This window comes from Phaenicophaeus curvirostris, chromosome 5 (assembly GCF_032191515.1).
Source record: "Phaenicophaeus curvirostris isolate KB17595 chromosome 5, BPBGC_Pcur_1.0, whole genome shotgun sequence".
In the NCBI taxonomy this organism is placed as follows: Eukaryota; Metazoa; Chordata; class Aves; order Cuculiformes; family Cuculidae; genus Phaenicophaeus; species Phaenicophaeus curvirostris.
The window spans coordinates 12,478,529-12,497,349 of record NC_091396.1 but is presented as its reverse complement, the minus strand read 5'-3'; the positions used below and the strand labels follow the sequence as shown (position 1 = coordinate 12,497,349).

The 18,821-nt window shown below is 35.7% G+C and overlaps 1 protein-coding gene across 5 annotated transcripts in view; it reads right to left on the bottom strand.

Annotated features, from left to right (window-relative positions):
- SBF2 (SET binding factor 2) overlaps positions 1-18,821 on the bottom strand; it is a 256,714-nt gene that overhangs the window by 30,546 nt on the left and 207,347 nt on the right. For 2 of the 5 annotated variants that reach the window (XM_069857573.1, XM_069857574.1), the window contains exons 22-30: positions 18,603-18,798; positions 17,268-17,395; positions 14,225-14,400; positions 13,177-13,322; positions 9,199-9,397; positions 6,568-6,764; positions 4,447-4,584; positions 3,685-3,780; positions 471-542 (exon numbers count right to left, since the gene is read on the bottom strand). In XM_069857573.1, the coding sequence (XP_069713674.1) occupies positions 471-542; positions 3,685-3,780; positions 4,447-4,584; positions 6,568-6,764; positions 9,199-9,397; positions 13,177-13,322; positions 14,225-14,400; positions 17,268-17,395; positions 18,603-18,798 (1,348 nt within the window). The remainder of the gene's footprint in view (positions 1-470; positions 543-3,684; positions 3,781-4,446; positions 4,585-6,567; positions 6,765-9,198; positions 9,398-13,176; positions 13,323-14,224; positions 14,401-17,267; positions 17,396-18,602; positions 18,799-18,821) is intronic. The other 3 variants (XM_069857575.1, XM_069857576.1, XM_069857577.1) reach the window with 2 other exon arrangements.

The window sequence follows — 18,821 nt, the reverse complement described above, 5'->3', positions numbered from 1 at the left end:
TTTGGCATATATAATTTTATTACGACTTTCTAATTTGGCAGAAATTATTTTTTCCCTGTTTGCTAAAATTAACAACAGTTTTGGAAACAAAGTTCATCAACTAGGTAACAGTATTTCTTAACTATTTTACTAAAGTGGCAGGAGTACTAAATACTCTTTTTCAGACTTAATTTTCTGCTGTTTAAAATTTTCACACAGAAAATTTTCTATATATTACTCCACATTAGATCATAACATTTATTAAAGAACAACATGGTAAAGTGTGTGGCTAATCATTCTCACTGGATCACACATTCAATGGCCAAAACCCCCAACACAAAACAAACTCACAACACTGAACTAAAACCCCACAATTTTGTTAATGCAGAATCAAGACTTTCTGTCAGCATCACTTTAGCATGGATTAAGGTATTGTAGTAGTTATGGAGATGGTAGAAAAGAATGTGCTTTCAGGACACAGAATACAGTACCTTGATGGACTCTTCCCTTAGTTGCTGATTTGGAATTTGAATGAGTGAAACATTTATCTCTGTACCCAAGCACTGGCAGATAACAGTTAAGACAGAAGGAGGAGGAATGGAATGCACATTGCAGCGAGACACAATGCAGGAGAAAAGAAAAGGGTTACTTATTAATTTCCAAAGATCTAGTATATATTGAGTTTCTTTATAGTACATGATTTATCAGACAGAACAAATCTTAGTCATCACAATACAAAACAGCAATCAAACCAGAAAACCAACATAAAATGGGAAAGAAGTACCCATTTATCAAAAAGGAGTAATTTTCATTGTCATTGCAATCGTTTCAAACATGTAGCACAGCAATCATGTGTCTTCCCATAATTAGAACACCAAAGGAAATGTAATGATTAAATCACTCAGCTGAATACTTTTTTGAAAGCTTCTATCCAGCTGAAAGTTAGCTTAATTAAAAATCCCAAACATCAGTACTTTTTTAAAAAAAATCTGCTTTAGTCTATTTTAGGTACATAATTTGATGGACCTCAAAACCAAATCAGAGTGCAAAATGTTAATTCCTGAATTTCTGAATTTCCAGTTCAGAAAAAACTTAACTGGGCTTTAGGCAAGTACTTCGTTATGATTTTCCAGATAAAGTAAATACCATACCTGACACAGAAACAAATATTCAGGACAACTGATGAGTATTCAGAACAATGATCATTTAAAAAAATGAGAAATACAATTCAAGCACTGGTACATATCTTTTAACTTAAATTTTAAAAGTATGTCTATTAAAAATACATTGTCTGGCACAAAAAATAGAAAATGTCATTTCCAATTGGCGTATCATAGCTGAACCTGGATTTTGAGCCCTGGTTTGTATGAGAATGAAAACAAGGAAAGAAAGAGGGATCCAGAATCAAAACCACAAAACCAGTGCTATTGTTTTTGTACACTGCAGTGCATACCCATAGCTGCTTGCTATGAGTATGAGGGAAACAGAAATCACAATTTTTTTCACTGCCTGCATAAAGTAAGTCTGTTTTTTTCAGCTGACCAAACCCCTGTATTTTTGGTCTTGCATACAGTATTGTGACATTATGTCATATATGAAATATAACTAGCTGTGAAAAAGTAATAAAAAAACTTTTCAATAATAAATCACATGAATAAATTTATCTGAGAACAATTTCAGAGATCCTATATCCTTTGTGTATTTTAGAGTTTCTTCTAAAATAATTCTGTTTGTTAATCTAAAAAAAACTAGTGTTTACTTCTCCACAGGGAGAGATTCCCTTTCCCTGTTCTCTCTTACCCTATCAACTTCTCACCTTCACTAGGGCTCCCACTGTACTTGTCAAACATTGTTATGTTTCAGCAAAGTCCTCATGTATCCTACTGAACTGTGAACAGACTACAGATACTGGGCTGTAATTACACCTTTCTGATACGTAGAGCAGGTGTGGCATCAGTCCAGCAAGACACAAGATAACTGCTCTGTCCTCTTCCTGATTACTGCTGAAATTTAGCCAAGAGACTTCAACATCCAACAAAACAACACGTCTGTGACCTAGTGCTGTCTTGAGACTCCATTTTTCCTCACTGAGTAGCAACAAACTCATCCTATCACACTTGCCACAAACTCTAATCCCAGAAACCAGCAACAGCTTTTTCAGTAATCCTTTTATCTTCAAAAGACAACTTCCATAAAGTCAACCAGCAAGCTTTCCCTTACTTATCTGGAGCACCTTCACTGCCCCTCAGCACTTTTGTCCCAACACAAGAGGATGGAATACAACCAGACATCTGCTGTCAGCTATCTAGCATTTTCGCTATTTCAGTACAAAGTTGAACTGGGCACAGCCACCAATTTATCTAACAACTCCAGACACTACTAACTCCTGTTCTCTTAGGTCACTACCCAGTTTACCTATCTAATTAAAATCACTTATGGTTTTTCGTCTCCATGTACTGCAATAAAGAGACAGTAAGTAGATAGCATAAACAGGACTTTTACATATGACATATGCATACACTATAAATAATAAAAATGCATAGAATTTTCCATTCTTCAATGATCACCATTTAACTGCCCTTCCTCTCTTCCCTTACGCTGCAATGCTCACTATATGTCTCTAAGTATTTTCCTTTTTTCTTTCCTTTCTCACTCCTGCTTTCTTCCTTCCTTCCTTCCTTTCTCTAATCCTGTCCATGTCCTTTTAAAGATTTTTCTACAAAATTGTTTATTCTTCCCCATATGAAGCCACAGCTTTTCCTGTCACACATGAATTTAGGTTGAAATGAACCTCAGCAGGTCAAAGTAGGTCTAACTAATTTTAGGAGGTATCTTACGGCCTTTCCTACTCCCTGCTCTGAAAACCTGAGGTGCATTTGCTGTGAGATGCTGACTGTACTGCTCATATTGCTGCAAGGAGTCAAAAAGGAAGAAAATCAACTTTTACCTGTTCAGAAATAATTGCAAGAGCAGCCTTTCAGGGCTAAAAGGTGAGAAATAAAATATGAAATGTTCCTAGAAAATAGATTCATCTTTATCCTAACAAACACCTGTTTAAGGAATCTGATGCACTTATTTATGTATGTATTGCACATAAAAATGGTAACAATTTCATCAGACTAGGAAGAGAAAACATGGTTGGAATCCACTTCTCAGAATGAAAGCTCTTTGTGGAAATCACAGTCATGAGCCTTTGCACCCAAGAATAACTATTTCCAAAGAATGAACTGTATCTCTCTACTTATTACAGCCTGGCCACATAACTGTGTCCTTTACTTGGAGTAAAATTATTCAGATAGATTATTCGTAACTTTATCAAGCATCAGCTATCTTCAGCCAAATGCCAGAATGATGTGTATTTGAGGATTCTGAAGAACATTCAATCTTAATATAAAATATGCATTTTCAGGCCATATATTCTAGACAAATTAAAAATATGGGTGAACTAAAAAGAATTTAGAAACATAATTTCTAATTGAGTGCTTCATTTTCTACTGATTTCTGACATGAAACAAGCTTTATTTCAATGGCAAGAAAAGGATTTAAACAGAATTAGATACTTAAATAACGTCATGGACTGAGCCTGATCTGTAATTTTTGTTGTTTCACAGAGTAAATGAATCAGTAAGCAGTAATTATTTTTATTTCACTAACATTTTATCATTTGTTATTTCAAATAATAGACTTTGAGCTAGTCTTACTAACCTCCTCGAGCAAAGCTATTGGACAGATTAACATCCAATTGTCCTGGCACTACCTGCTTAAACACAGTAGACATTCTTGAAGCCCTCCTTTCAGTGCCTAAAGTCAGCCAAAAAAAAGAATAGATGATTAAAAAATTACAGTGTTACTCAGACTAGCACTTAACACAACTGATAAAAATGCCCCTTTTCACACAATACAGCTAGTTCTTGCCAATTTTGTACTTCAGATTTATTTTTTAAGACACATGTATGCATTGGCAACAATATGGAGAGGTTAGATACAGCTAAGCAATGAACATATTTTACAATAAATGAAGCAAAGCATGAACACTTTGGGAATGGTGTTATTTTACAAGAAAAGCCACTGTTTGGCTGTATTAGGCCAATTACCACCGAGTAAGACAAGACAGACATAGTTTCAAGTCACATACTCTTCTTTCTAAGACACCGGAGTTACCATCACATGAACTCTATCAGGTTTCATCACAGAATAATTGAAATAAAACATAGATAAATATCTTTATGGTTCCACATATGCATATAACTCAAACAGTGTATTTTGAAAGAGTTTTCAGTGCAAGTAAAGCTCTTCTTGGAGAGAAACATGTTCACTGAAACTAAGCGTGAATAAGCTAGCTGGAAAATCCAACCATAAAGAAATAACATATTCCATATTGAGTTTCACAAACTGAACTCATACCAAATCAGAGAAAACTCACTTTTCAACTTAACCATACAAAAGCCCTACATAAACCAATTTTACCTGGAGACAAAGCAATTGTTGGTCTAACATTGACAGTATTACTGCCATTCATTTTGCAGTGGACGGATATCACATTCAATAAGGCTTGTAGGTATTTTTCCTGTTCTATACTGCTTGAAGATTCTAAAGACGCAGGAGCTAGAGTCAAAAAAAAGAAGGAAATACTTTAAAACTCAAGTATATTTATAAACATACAGAATAGAAAAATAAAAAAAGCTTACTATGTAAAGCAGACCTTTGAAAATGTCCTGGTTTGTCTATTAAAGGCTCAAAAAGCCATTCCTTCAATGACAAAGAACGCTCAGATGTTCGCCACCTGGCTGCAAAGCAGCACCCAGCAACGTTCCCTTGCATTCCATTCCACAAACTACGCTCCTAAAAGAGTTTGTTACCCCATGGTTGCTGCTCAAACGCTCATCATTAGCCAGGGATCTATTCAAACAGAATGGAGATGATGTAGTTTTCCCTTCACTCTCAGAAATGAAAGTAACATTTCTGAGGTTCTACTACTTGTCAGCAAATTACAGCCTTTTAAAAAATTACTTATATAAATTACAGCCTTTTTAACAGATAGAACTGTTTCTTTAACAAAAGTGAGTTAAAACCATGCTCAATCAACTCTTCCTTATTCCACTGAACCAGAAGTACAATCAGGAAGTGATTAGAAAATGTACATGAAAGAAAAATCACGTTGTTTCTACTGTCTGACATTATTTCCCCCCCAATTCTTAAGCAGGGTTTACACATCCTGAAACCTACCTGAATGACCTCTGAGTCTCGTATTCTTTGAAGCAATGCCACAAGTATATTTAGGTCTTTTCAATTTAGTTACGTGAAAAGAAATGTCAAAATGAAAGGATAATGTCCTTACCACTTGCACTTATAAAGTTTTTACTTTATGAAGCGTATTGTATTTTAGGAAGAGATTCAGAAAAATAGCTTTACTTATATGAAAGTCTGTTATTGAACCAGGCAGATATATGAATTAATGACCAAGGGCAATAATGTCCTTGTGAAACATGATAGATGGAAAATTTGTCCTTCATTCTTACCACTAATCACCCCTTCACACAGTGCTTAGCAGCAGTATAAAGGGATGAAAGACTACTGGTGACGCAAAGCATGAATCCCTTACCTGCATAGGTCATTTTGATAAAATGACTGATCCTTTAAGTACTGTATCGTCCAGGAAGGCCAAAACAACAGCATGGATTTAAACAAAAGATGAAGATGGAGATCCAGCAGCAATTTTATAAATTATAGAATCATAGAATGGTTTGAGTTGAAAGGGACCTTAAAGATCATCTAGTCTCAACCCCACTGCCATAGGCAGAGACATCTCCCACTGGATCAGGTTGCTCAAAGCCCCATCCAGTCTGGTCCTGAATACCTCCAAGGATGGGGCGTTCACTACAACAGGGGAACCCATTCCATTGCCTCACTCTCCATGAGATTAATGCAGAAGAAACTACACACGTTAAGAGATGGAAATCCAGGCAGTCACAGTAAGTATCCTGAACACTACCTGTGAATGATGAAGGTCACCTAATGTTCTTTCCAAAATTAACGTTGTCCTAATAAGTTATACGCTTTTGAAAAATTAACTATTCTGACAAGCCTTGTGCTGGTCCAGTCTTGACCACACAAAGGAAGAGATTTACCAGATAGAACCTTTCAAGTCTATGCTTTATAAAAGAAAGATGAAAGTTAAACTAATATTACAATAAAAACATTAGAAAATCCAATGAGCTCTTTAATATTTTATATAATCCTCTATTAAGAGGGACAATATACACTCATTACATAAACCAGTGCAATGGAAAATGATAATATAAGGGAAATGGGAAATTTGCATTGCATTTTGCAAATGCCAGCTTTTACTGAAGGCTTTTGGTACATATATAATCTCGTTTCAAACTATTATTTGACATTTTTTGAATTACTTTCATACCATTCAGGATCTGCTTAGTGACATATGATAAGTAAACCGAACTAATATAATATCAGATAACTAATCACATCCTAGGACTTTTGACTCCATCTTGTCACTGACTTCCTTTAGAAAAATAAGTATTTCTATATTAAATTACTTGTATAGAAGCCCCAGTGGCATCAACTCACCTGTAGTATGTGTGTTTTGGGATTTGAAGAGGCCAACAACGCTTTTTCCATGGAAGCCTCCAGATCTAAGTAGAAGAGTGCTGTTTTTAGTGTTCTTCCAACAGACAACTGGTAGGCGATTGTGACGGTAACAGCGAGCAACTCTCTGCAGGCTACTGTCTTGAACAGACTGAGGTACTACCAGAAGCCCAGGATAACTGTATTGGCAAAAAGGTGAAAAAAATTGAATGTCAATTAAAACTGCTTTCAAAATTTTAAACAATGAAAAAAAAATACTGAAGTTAGAAGCTGAGTGTACATCATAATGAAACTACATCTTCAGCTCTTAAAACTATTTTGTTATTTAGTAACTTTCATTTTTAGCCCAATCCTAGCAAATACATTAATTTGTATAGAAAACTGCATTTTAAAACCAACTTTAATAATGAAAAAAATTGTAAAAAAATTGTAAAAATCTCTTTCCATTTAAGGTTAAATTCATTTGGTGATATTTTTCTTCTTAGTATATTTCTTATCTGTCTTCACTATAATGAAGCCATATTTTTAAGCATGACAGAAAAGAGAACTTTGAGGCATGCAAATGATGTCGTAGTTTTGTTTTGACACTTGTATATGAAATATGAGAATTGAAAGGAAAGAATGTTAGATCGCCTGAAGTATCACAAATAAAACAATAGGTTTTGGTCTATGTCAAAATACATTAAAATTTTACAATCAGATTCCTCAGAACAGCATTTCTAAAACTGCATTTTTTTGTACTTTTTAAAACCCTACAATACACCGAGAGACTAGGAAATTAACTGATACAATAGCTTTAAAAATAGAAAACACAGCAAGATGGCAGCTGGATTTCATAGAATCATAGAATCATAGAATAACCAGGTTGGAAGAGACCCACCAGATCATTGAGTCCAACCATTCCTATCAAACACTAAACCATGACCCTTAGCACCTCGTCCACCCGTGCCTTAAACACCTCCAGGGAAGGTGAATCAACAACCTCCCTGGGCAGCCTCTGCCAGTGCCCAATGACCCTTTCTGTGAAAAATTTTTTCCTAATGTCCAGCCTAAATCTCCCCTGACAGAGCTTGAGGCCATTCCCTCTTGTCCTGTCCCCTGCCACTTGGAAGAAGAGGCCAGCTCCCTCCTCTCCACAACCTCCTTTCAGGTAGTTGTAGAGAGTGATGAGGTCTCCCCTCAGCCTCCTCTTCTCCAGGCTAAACAACCCCAGCTCTCTCAGCTGCTCCTCATAAGGCCTGTTCTCCAGCCCCTTCACCAGCTTCATTGCCCTTCTTCGGACTCGCTCCAGAGCCTCAACATCCTTCTTGTGGTGAGGGGCCCAGAACTGAACACAGTATTCAAGGAGCGGTCTCACAACACGAAAGATTATTTTCTCTCTCTTCCAAAAAATAGTAAATGTGAGTGTCAACTTCACATGTTAAGAAGAAACTAAGATGATGAGTAGGGAAATGTTAGTGCTTATTGAACAATTTTGTTCCTCTACAATACACCCCAATCCTGCATATTCAGTTGTTTGAAATTTACTGAACTGCCCTCATACAAAATCAATGTACATAACATAGATGGTCGTCTTCGTAAAACACAGCAACCAAACAAATGTCATTAGATATGCATTTGTGTTCTGAGATTTGCAATTCACTCAGGTATTAATTATCTTTTTCAAAAAAAAGAACCCCAGGTATTAGTCTATCACTCTAGATAAGTCAGAAAACGGGAAAGAATCTAATATTTTCTTTTGTGTCCTTCTTCCATGAAGAACTAGGGATTTCATTATCCAAAATGAAATCAACAACTAGTCAAAATTGGCTTTAGAGGACGCAAATGCTCTTATGATATGACTCATGCAGATATGCCTTTGTTTTAAAAGAATTTTTGTGGGTAGTGGTAGCAAACTATACCAGCTTTCACAAGAAAAACAGTGAGTAACAGCCATATGTTAAAACACAGCACATGACTTTCAGCACATGACAAACTTTTATGGCAGTATAGATAAATTAATGATTCAATTTCAATATATATGTTTTATTTGAAGAAAATAGGCACGTATAATTGTTTCTGAGGCTTGCTTTTTTTAAGTTAGCAGAAGAATAGATTTTTTATGTGCAAGTACATTACATAAATAACTTCCAGTACCTACATTATAAGTTACAGGAACCATACCAAGAGAGTGAGTTATACCAGCTAACTTTATTGGATAAGCCAGAAAGCTGAAAAACAGCCTAATGATTTTGACATCAGTTTAGAAAGCCAAGAGAGAGAAACCACTTCAAGAGCCAATTCAGAGTACCTAGGTTAGTTTCCTCCAAAAGTCCGGGGGCACTCTCTTTCCATGGACTACAGAAATTAACCTAGGAATAAGGACTTGTATCGGGGCAGTTCTGAAAGTTCACTTCTGACTACCATTGCTGGCACTCTTTCTGAATATGATGAATACATATGCAGCCATCAGAAGAAGAGTCTCTGAGTGGAATAAAAATAGCTTCAAATTGAAAATTCCTACTTTAGACAGAATTTTTCTCAGAATAAGATGCTTAAATGGATATATCATGTGGTTGGTACGTGTGTTATGTCATCTTTATTTCAACTACTTGACTGAATTGGTAAACTCACCTCCTGCAAAGTGAATACATCCTGTTCAGTGCAGTTATTCTTAAGTATTCTGTTTTTGAGCGAGAAGAGTTACTACTGATGGTCCCTAGTCCCAAACGCTGATAGTCTCTGAAACAGGCTCTTTCTACTAGTTGTTCCATTGTTGATTTTTCTGATGCTTTTAGGGTACCACTTGTGTGCAGCTCACTGTCATCTGAAACTAAAGTTAAAAATCTTTAAGAGTTTGCTACTGGGAGGCCAGCAATTACACAGAAAATGATATTTTCTTCTGAACAAAATATTAGTTTGTCTTACTGTCTGTGATGCATAAAAAGTACTAGTATATACAACTCACAGTTTATAGAAAATATAAGCAATAAAATAATATTTTAGTCAGGAAACCTGAATATTTCATACAGTTACCTACTGCATCTGTGAATGGCACGGTTTGCAAGTCCCTCACTAAAATCCTGGAAGAAGTTATATCCTATATTCATTTGAACTGAACCAAATGCAGATAAACTTTCTTTCAACAGTTTATGAAAACCTGTTAAACTCACAACTGCTGCAGAATAATGAATAATGAAAAATATGCACATAAATTCTTCAAACAGACAAGATAAAATGGATCTCACAGTTATTTTAACTATCTTCAAAACATGTAACAATCTTTTTAAGGCTTGGCTCAAACAAAAAAAAGTTTCTGTGTTATAATTTCACAACAGATGACTGCTGGTTTCTTATTGCCTCAGTTTCAATGTCAAACAGCAGCTTTCTTCAGCCGTGCGCATCAGCTGCATTTTCCAAAGCAGAAAAACCTTTATCCATGAGAGATAAAAAACATGTCACAAGTTTAAACTACACTGAAATTCAAGTCAAGCAAGGTCTTTGTACAAAACCTTCCACCTGCTTGTTATTGACACTTCCAACAATTTCCAAATACTTCCAAAAGCAGATTTACTGTTCGCAGTATGTATCAGTTACTTGCTACCACCTCAAGCAATGAAGTATGTGCATGAAGGGAGGTATTTCTTCATGAACAAGGCACTGGAAAGTATATAAGGATTTAAATTTAAAACAAGACTTTATAACTGGAAATTAAAATTATTAAAAAAAATTATACAATTAATATTACATTGGCAGTAAACAACATTCAGAATTTACAGGAGTAGACCCATACACATTTTTTGTGCATCTTAGCATAAAATGTATAATTTTATTGTAATTTTATTGCCCTGCAGCTCACCAAACAAAACCAACAATTCTCTACTTAACCTAAATAATAATGAGTTCAATGCTGCGGATATCTACTCTTTTTTTCTGTGTTTTCATATTTGTCATCATAAGAAAGAACGTATAAAACAGTTACAAGTAGAGTCCTAACAAGAAACAAAAGAAATAATTTTATTTTGGGGGCATACTGAAACTTGGTATTTAACAGTTTTCAATGGACAGCTTATAAGTGACTCGGGTAAGATAATGGTGCATTTTTTGAAATATTTTTCCTAAACCCATTTTTCTCTCATGAGAGCAGCTATACCGGTGACCAGAATTTGCAGAACATTTTTCTGTGCATAAAAACCTGGAGATTATAAGAGCTCATATCAGTGTCCTTAACCTGAAGACAGAGATAAAGATGTTTTGCTGTCTCAAGTTTAAAATAGATTTATTTAAAACTTTGATTTTGGAAAGAAGAAGAATAAACCCACTATTTTACTGTTCCTGTGTTTTACAGTCTGCGGGTTTTACAGTCTCCTGTTTTATGGGACACACCAGTATTATCACCTCTGGAAAAGACAGTTTAATAGTGATGAGACACTAAGCTCTGAAAATAAAAAGATGGGAGGAATTGGAGAAAAATAAGTGTTCATTACCAACAACTAGCAGAGTCCTGTGCCCAGTTTTGGAAGTCACACTGCAAGTTATATGCAGACCAGCTAAATAGGACTGAGAAAAGAGCCATGGAGATGATCAGAATCCTGTCAATAATAATAATAAAGAACTTCTGAATATTTAATATTCAATATTCAATTAATATTTAATATTCAGAAACTTCTGAATATTTAATATTCAGAAGAGAACAGAGAAGAGAAATATTACAAGAGTCCATAAATACACTGGGCACTGCAATCAAAATGAAAGGAATAATCTCTTCTACAGGTATGTGATGGCAGAACAAGAAATGAAGGCTTTAAGTTGTGGCAAGGAAATTTTAGGCCTGCATATCAGAAAGTTGCTTGTTTTTCTTTAGCATTAAGCACGGTTAAAGCATTAATATTATACAAATTACCTAGAGTTGTGGAACCTCCATCTTCAAAAGCTTCTAAGAAAAAGTTAGGTAAACATCAATGAGAAACAGATTAAGTATGTTGATCTTGCCTTGGGGCAGAGAGATGGGAGTAGATGATCTCTTGAAGTTCCATCCAACCCTATCTTTAACACTTGTTTTGAAGACAATGCATCACCTGCTGCAGGTAGTTCCCCTTTGCTTCATTGTGGTTATAGCTGCATAGTTTCCCATACTTCAGTTTTTGAGACTTGTAAACAAAAAGTCATTCACAGCTATTCCTATGGCTATTTGTCATCTGTTTGAAGGAGAGAGTCATTACTGTTGTCAGCTGACAATATGTGAGGTGTCAGTGCAGCATGCAGAGAAGAGCAAACTGTCAGACTTTGACCACCCTGCATGTTCCCAGTCACATCTGGAAAGCAGCAGGTAGGATGCTCCACTATTTATATTTTTATACTATTTTTAGGAGATGAAAAAAAGTAACTATCAGTAACATCTGTGTTTATGGAAGAATGCAGTTGTACGAGTACACAGGTACGATTGTGCTTGGTGTCTGTGGGCGAAGAACGCACAACCACTCAAAAATCACATAGGTACAGTGTGCAGAACTGCTCCTGACGCAAAGACTATGCAACATCAGCTGGCATACTAGCTCAGCACTTAAGGAAGATGCTGGAAATTCAATTGAGAATGTAATTTTTCAGCTCTGTGAAGACAGTTTGAAACCTTTCTTTTTGCCTTTTTCCACACTGTTATCTTGAAGAAGAGAATCAATATTTTTTAGCTTTCCTGGAATGGTTTTCTTCCATTTCATAGAGAACAGAAACAGTGTAGTAACACAGTCCCTCTTCAGACAACTTTTATGCACCTACTTATAAGTCACGCAAGTTGCCTTGCTCACTGACCAAATATTTAGAAGGAAAATTTGGCTTGTTTGATGTATTGAAGAAATTATTAGTGTTCGATAAACACTTCTTTATCTGAAATACTTATTTTTTTTTAAAAAGGAAAGAACAGTATGACAAAACAATACCTGTTTATGTACAGGAGAATCTGGTTCCCTCTAGTGGTTTATTATAAATTAGCACTGGTCCAGATAAGGATATACTGACAGCAGCACATGGTAGGAAAAGAAGCATTTGGAAGAAAGTCAAACTCCACACCACCACATGAACTACACAAAGTGCCCAAATCACTTTCTACCTTCTGTCCCCACATCCTTTCAACCAAAATTTGGGAAAAAGGTATTTTCAGTAGTAATGACTTCTGCTGCTTTCAGAAATCATTTGTCACTTCCACATCTGCAAAAGTCTCCCAGAGTATTTGTTCTTTCTTGAATCTGACGAATTACGGCTTCTCATTATAGACTAACTGCAGATGTCATGATGTCTAAACATAAATGGAAGCTATAGCATACATCTGTGCTGTTCCACCTACACTAAAAATGATGAAGAAGATACTATAGGAAAATAGTTTGATAATTAAAAAATAATAACCTAGTATTCCGCTTTACCATTGAACGAAGTCAACTTCTTTTTTTGTCTCATCGTCACAAAAGAAAACACTTACTAAATGTACATATTTGAAACCTTTCTCTTTCCTGTCTAGGAAGACTGCAATTTCTTCTTGAAGATACTACTTATTCAATATATTGGAATGGAAGCATAATAGGACATCAACCAACATGGAAAAAAACGTTTTGCTATTACCAGAGATATCATCATCTTCATTCCAGCCTGGGCGATTCCCTCTTTCTTCCACTATTGTTCCTGTCTTCTTCTTTAATAAATATTGGCGTCCAATTGTCATCTTCCCAGCACGTTTTGCTCCTTTCACAATGCTCTTTGAGAAGGTACTATAAATTCATAGCAACATAAGTATTTAGAAAGATGCACACAATTCTCCTTGATAACACGTATAGATTTTTAAGACTAATCCGCTTACCCAAATAACATGTTTTTCATAGCTTTTCATTTAATATCATGACAGATAATATCACCTCCAGAAAAATGGCTTCCCGTATTAACTTTTAAACACCAATTTTATTATTTGTGTCTATTACGTCTAATGGTAATAAATGCAGCCATCATTGTTAGGTATTTGTATTTTGCTAGTAATGTGATAAACCTACAAGTTCGACAAAGTAAAAGCAGGAAAGATAGAAATTACCTTATAGTTTTAGGATTCCATAATTAGCTTGGAATTCTACCTTCTTTTGTCAACAATGCAATCATCAACAAAAAGTCACAGGAACTACTACGCTGGAAGAGACTACTGATCCATCTAGTCTACTAAAAAATTAATGTATAACATAAACTTAAAAAAAAGGACCCCAAATTCAAACTCGAGACTAAAAAAACACTAGGACAACTGTGCAGATTGTACTAAGGGTAAAATTAATTCTAGCTCACATTAGGTTATTAATCTATAGAGTAATACACAAGAAATCTGGTTTTTATGTTGGCATAACTTGCATAGCTGCGTGCACTTCAAAATGCAATGAGATGCTTGTCCAAATTTACTTTAGTTAGACATACGGATAAATAATATATTCCTATACCAAACTGCCACATATATCATACTTATCTTCCTTTTATCCAATAAATATGAAAATGATGCAGAATAGCAATCAGTTATTTTGACTTTCTTGAAAACTGCTTGAATGATCTGCATTTCTGCAAAGCTGTCAGATTGTTCAATGCATATGACTAATAATAAAAAAGAACATCAGTAATAAAGGAATAAGAATGTATGTACCGGAATGAAGTGTTCTTTTCTTTTTGTTTTGGTAAAATTATCTGTGGTGCTGTTTGCCCAGCTGCAAATGCAAAAGTGCTGAAGATAGACTGAGGATAGCGGAACTTCATTAACTGTTTCTTAAATATTTCCACCACTTCAGGGCTTACTTCTTCATCAAATGCTACTTTAATTAACTGCATATTAAAGACATGAGATGTTAGAAACTGAAAAAACAATTCTAGAATTAAAGAAATTAAAAGATCCTAAAATATATCAGCAAAATTCCCATACTTATGCAGTACTATGCCCATGAGAAAAGACAAATATACATACATATATCTTATTGATTTTGAGGGATATTATATAGCTTATTAATGTTTGATTTAATTTTTACATTTATGCCCTAATACTAAGCTATTTTCACTAAGAAGCATCTGGAATTCTCATAATATCAAACACAAAATATTTTGGTAAATCCAAGTAGTAGCCCTGGCACTAGGACGCCTGCAACAGTTCAAATACTAGTTACATGGGAGAGCTTAGAATGGAAATATTCTGCCAGCTCTGCCTATACACTGGAAACGAAAGTCTATGAAGCACTTCAAAGACTCTCATCAAACCAACATTCATACGTCACAACCATTATACTTCCATTATTTAGTCATTCCAATTTTTGCCTCATCTTGAGAAGCATAGAAAACTGCTAGTAGTCAAAATGTAATAGCGCACACTGATCCTTAAAAAGGAACTAAACTTGTGCTATTCAACACTGATCCATCCAACCTACTAAAAATGCCTTTTGAAAAGGTTTTGGGGGTAGAAGGGGTGGAGAATAAAATTCCCATCCCATCATCCTCAGCTAAAAGGACAACAGTCAGCAATTTGGGGTGGGTGGTGGATGGGAGGGGAGAATCAGAAAAGAAAATAGAGAAAGTAGCGAATCCATAAAAGGGCCCAAAAGAACTTTGAAAGATTGTGGGAAAAATGAACAAAGAAATATCTTAAGAGTTTTATTCCTGAGTGCATACCTATACACCTTTTGAATGTCTTTTGTTTGCCATCTAGAAGGCTGATTTCATGATCTTTTTTTAATTTCATTTGTTTTGTAAATACTTTCCAAATGACTAATAATTCTGTTGTTCTAGGACCTCCTTGAAAGGAGCTCTTGAATCTTTTGGGGTCACACTGATTTGAATTTTTAAAGACATTAAATAGCACAACTGCAGCCAAAACCTCCTGAAAGTCATAATTAATAAACAAAGAGGAGGGACTATTTCATCCTGTATTGAACTCTATCTTGTTACAAAGGGAACAGAAAGTAAACTGTTTGCTGATTGTTTTTGTTCAAATAACCTAATACGAAACTATGCTAAACAAAAGCAAAGATGATGTTTGACCAGAATCCAACACTAAAAACACTGAGCCATGTCTGTATTTAGCACATCGTTGAAATATGCTAAATATTCTGGTAAAAAGATTTCTGGAAAATAAAAGTCCTCATGAAATGCTCTCTGAACTCCACAAGAGCAACTTTCTTTTGGTTGTTTTACTCACTTGTAGTCCTGGTATTATGCTTTTGAACAGGATATAAAAGGATGAATAACTAAATAATATCCATTAGCGTAAGGAACTAGCAAAATGCCGATGATCTATTTTATTATGTTAGAGTTATTGTTCTCAATGAAAATATATTTCTGTAGTCAGCCAATCCAACCAAATCTTTTAAATCTTAACTACTGCAGTCTAATTTCAGTCCATGATATAAATGCCTTCAACTTTCAATCTATGGTTTGACCACAGTTAAGAACACCACCAAGAAGAAATGTTTAGGTAAGACTTCAGGGACTTCATGATTTGTAATTCTTAGAAGTCCATCTCCACCAACTGCCCTGCAGTACATGCTTCTGCTGAACACACTGAGAGGGACCCTACCAACAGCAAGCTACTAGGATCTGTGCAGAAGTCAGGAAACTATCAGGATCTGTGCATGTGATACGGAAAGATCTAAAAAATTGCTTTGGACATTGGCAGCACCATATACAGCTGTGTGTCAACTCAGAAGGGAACTATTTTGAAGATGATCGTAATTGATTTTCTTAATTTGTTAAATAAAAATTTACAGGCACAGCTTTGTCTTTTTATTTTCTTTCTGTCAGACCTCATACATGTATGGCTTTTCCGTATTTTGCTGCTCTATTCCTCTCTTGTGGGACGTCATCTGGAGTACTGTGTCCAGTTCTGGAATCCTCAATGTAAGAAGGATATGGAGCTGTTGGAAAGGGTCCAGAGGAGGGCTACAAGGATGATCAGAAGGCTGGAGCACCTTCCCTATGAAGACAGGCTGAGAGAGTTGGGCTTGTTCAGCCTGGAGAAGAGAAGGCTCTGAGGAGATCTTACAGCGACCTTCCAGTACCTGAAAGGAGCTTACAAGAAAGCTGGGGAGGGACTATTCATAAAGGCTTGTGGTGATAGGACAAGAGGGAATGGATATAAACTGGAGAAGGGCAGATTTAGACTAGACATTAGGAAGAATTTCTTCACCATGAGAGTGGTGAGACACTGGAACAGGTTGTCAAGGGAAGTTGTGGATGCCACATCCCTGGAGGTGTTTAAGACCAGATTGGATGGGGCCTTGGGTAACCTGATCTAGTGGGATGTCCCTGCTCGTGGCAGGGGGGGTGGAACTAGATGATCCTTAAGGTTTCTTCCAAACCTAACTATTTCATGATTCTATGATATTCATTCCATGTAGATGTAGGAGAGAGAAAGCATGTTTCTACTGACCTCTAGTTACTCACATTAAGAGTTTTTGTACCGAAACCAGCTCTTTACTGGATCAAAAATAGAAAGGTGAGGAAAGGAGCAAAAGAAATCAACTATGAACGTAGTAGTCCTAAGTAAATATCAACTGGGCCAAGAAACATCAGGGTTTCTATGAGAGGACTGAACTCTTTATTGGTTTCACAGGGCAGAAAACTCTTCAAGAACATCAGGACAAAATGCTGCTCAGAAATATTTTGAGCTGTGTTGTCAGATATATTTTTACAAAACTTCCTCTTGCCTGAAAGGTAGCTGAAGTGATCTGCAGTCCTTCCTGCATACTCTGCTGCAGCTGGTTCTGTATTGTGATCTTCTTCTCCTTTGTAACAGATGCAATAGGAAAGCTCCGGATCACTGTCTGCTCTCCAACTGAGGACCACAAAATTGTATTACAGATACTTGTTAGATCACAGAATCAGATCTGCTTTCATCACCTTGTATTTTGAATAGATAGGAAGGAGTAAGTACAAAGCAACATGAGAATAATGGTACAGAATTCATTTCACGCAAAATACCTGAAAAGTCAGTAAATTCCTAAAGTACTATTAGTAGTTCGAATCACAGCTTAATTTCAGCCAAGATGATTAGAAAAATATTCCTTCGGGGTTTTGCTACATGTCAGAAATGCACGGCCAGAATCTAGATTGGTAGGGGGCGAGGAAACACTTTCGAGTTTATTCAGATTTTATATTGCATTATACAACTTGGAAACAACAAACAACATACATTGATATCTTTAAGTATCGACCATGAACTTTCCGCAATAAATTTATACTTCTGAATGACAATCTGCTTAGAAATGACAGATGTCAAAACATGAAAATTTATCACTCAGAAGAGCTATTTCCATTACATACTAAAAAGAATACAGAATTTATTAAAAAAACCCCAAAACATTTTAGGGAGAATACTAACTCAGAAATCTTTTTCATTTAACATACTTCCAGTAAGGCTGCTTAAAGAACAGCTGGGGTAGGAAGCTGCAGATCTCACATGGTATATAAGTCCTTTCAGTGGTGAAGAAGCTTACAAGTACTGCTCTGTAAAGCAGCATTATTAGACCAACTTTACAGATGGAACTGAGATATAAAACACTAAGCATTTTGTCCATTCCAAACAGAAGGTCTATAGAAATTACTGAAGCATGGCCAGGAATGTCATTATTTTCTGTTTCCAACTTTAGGTAGTCTGTAAACAGCCCATAATACAATGTGACAATCTATTGAAGCTTCCTCTAAGACAAGTATATATTCTGATTTTGGATCACATAAATTACTGAAGACAGCACTCTAAATATGTACCAATATGCAGGAAGAAAACATCTAGCACCTAATGTCTTATCTGAAGAAATAAACTCTAGTTAAGTTAAATGCAAAATCAAAATCAATCCTTGTCACATCTAGTGATAAAGACCCATATTAAGAGATTATTCTTATCTAATCAACATGAAAAATTATACTGTGAAGTATGTACATTTTGATGTTGATGTTTTGAACAGATGCTCAAACATCTCAAGGCCAGCTCGAAGTCCTGCCTATCTGAAGGACCATAATTACCACTGTTGAATTTTTCTTACCCAGTTGATCATGAGGAGTGCCTTTAAATATAATCCTGTAAGTGGTAAGGAACAAAGCTCCTTCAGCAGGGAGGATGTGAGGACCTCCAAGCAGTCCTCCTGTGGCTTCCTCTCTGCCATCAGGATCCAGTAACACACGTAGACCTTCACAAACAAATTCTTCTCCTGGTAGTAATGCTGGTCGTAGAATTTTGGGCTGATGCAAATAAACAAAAGTGA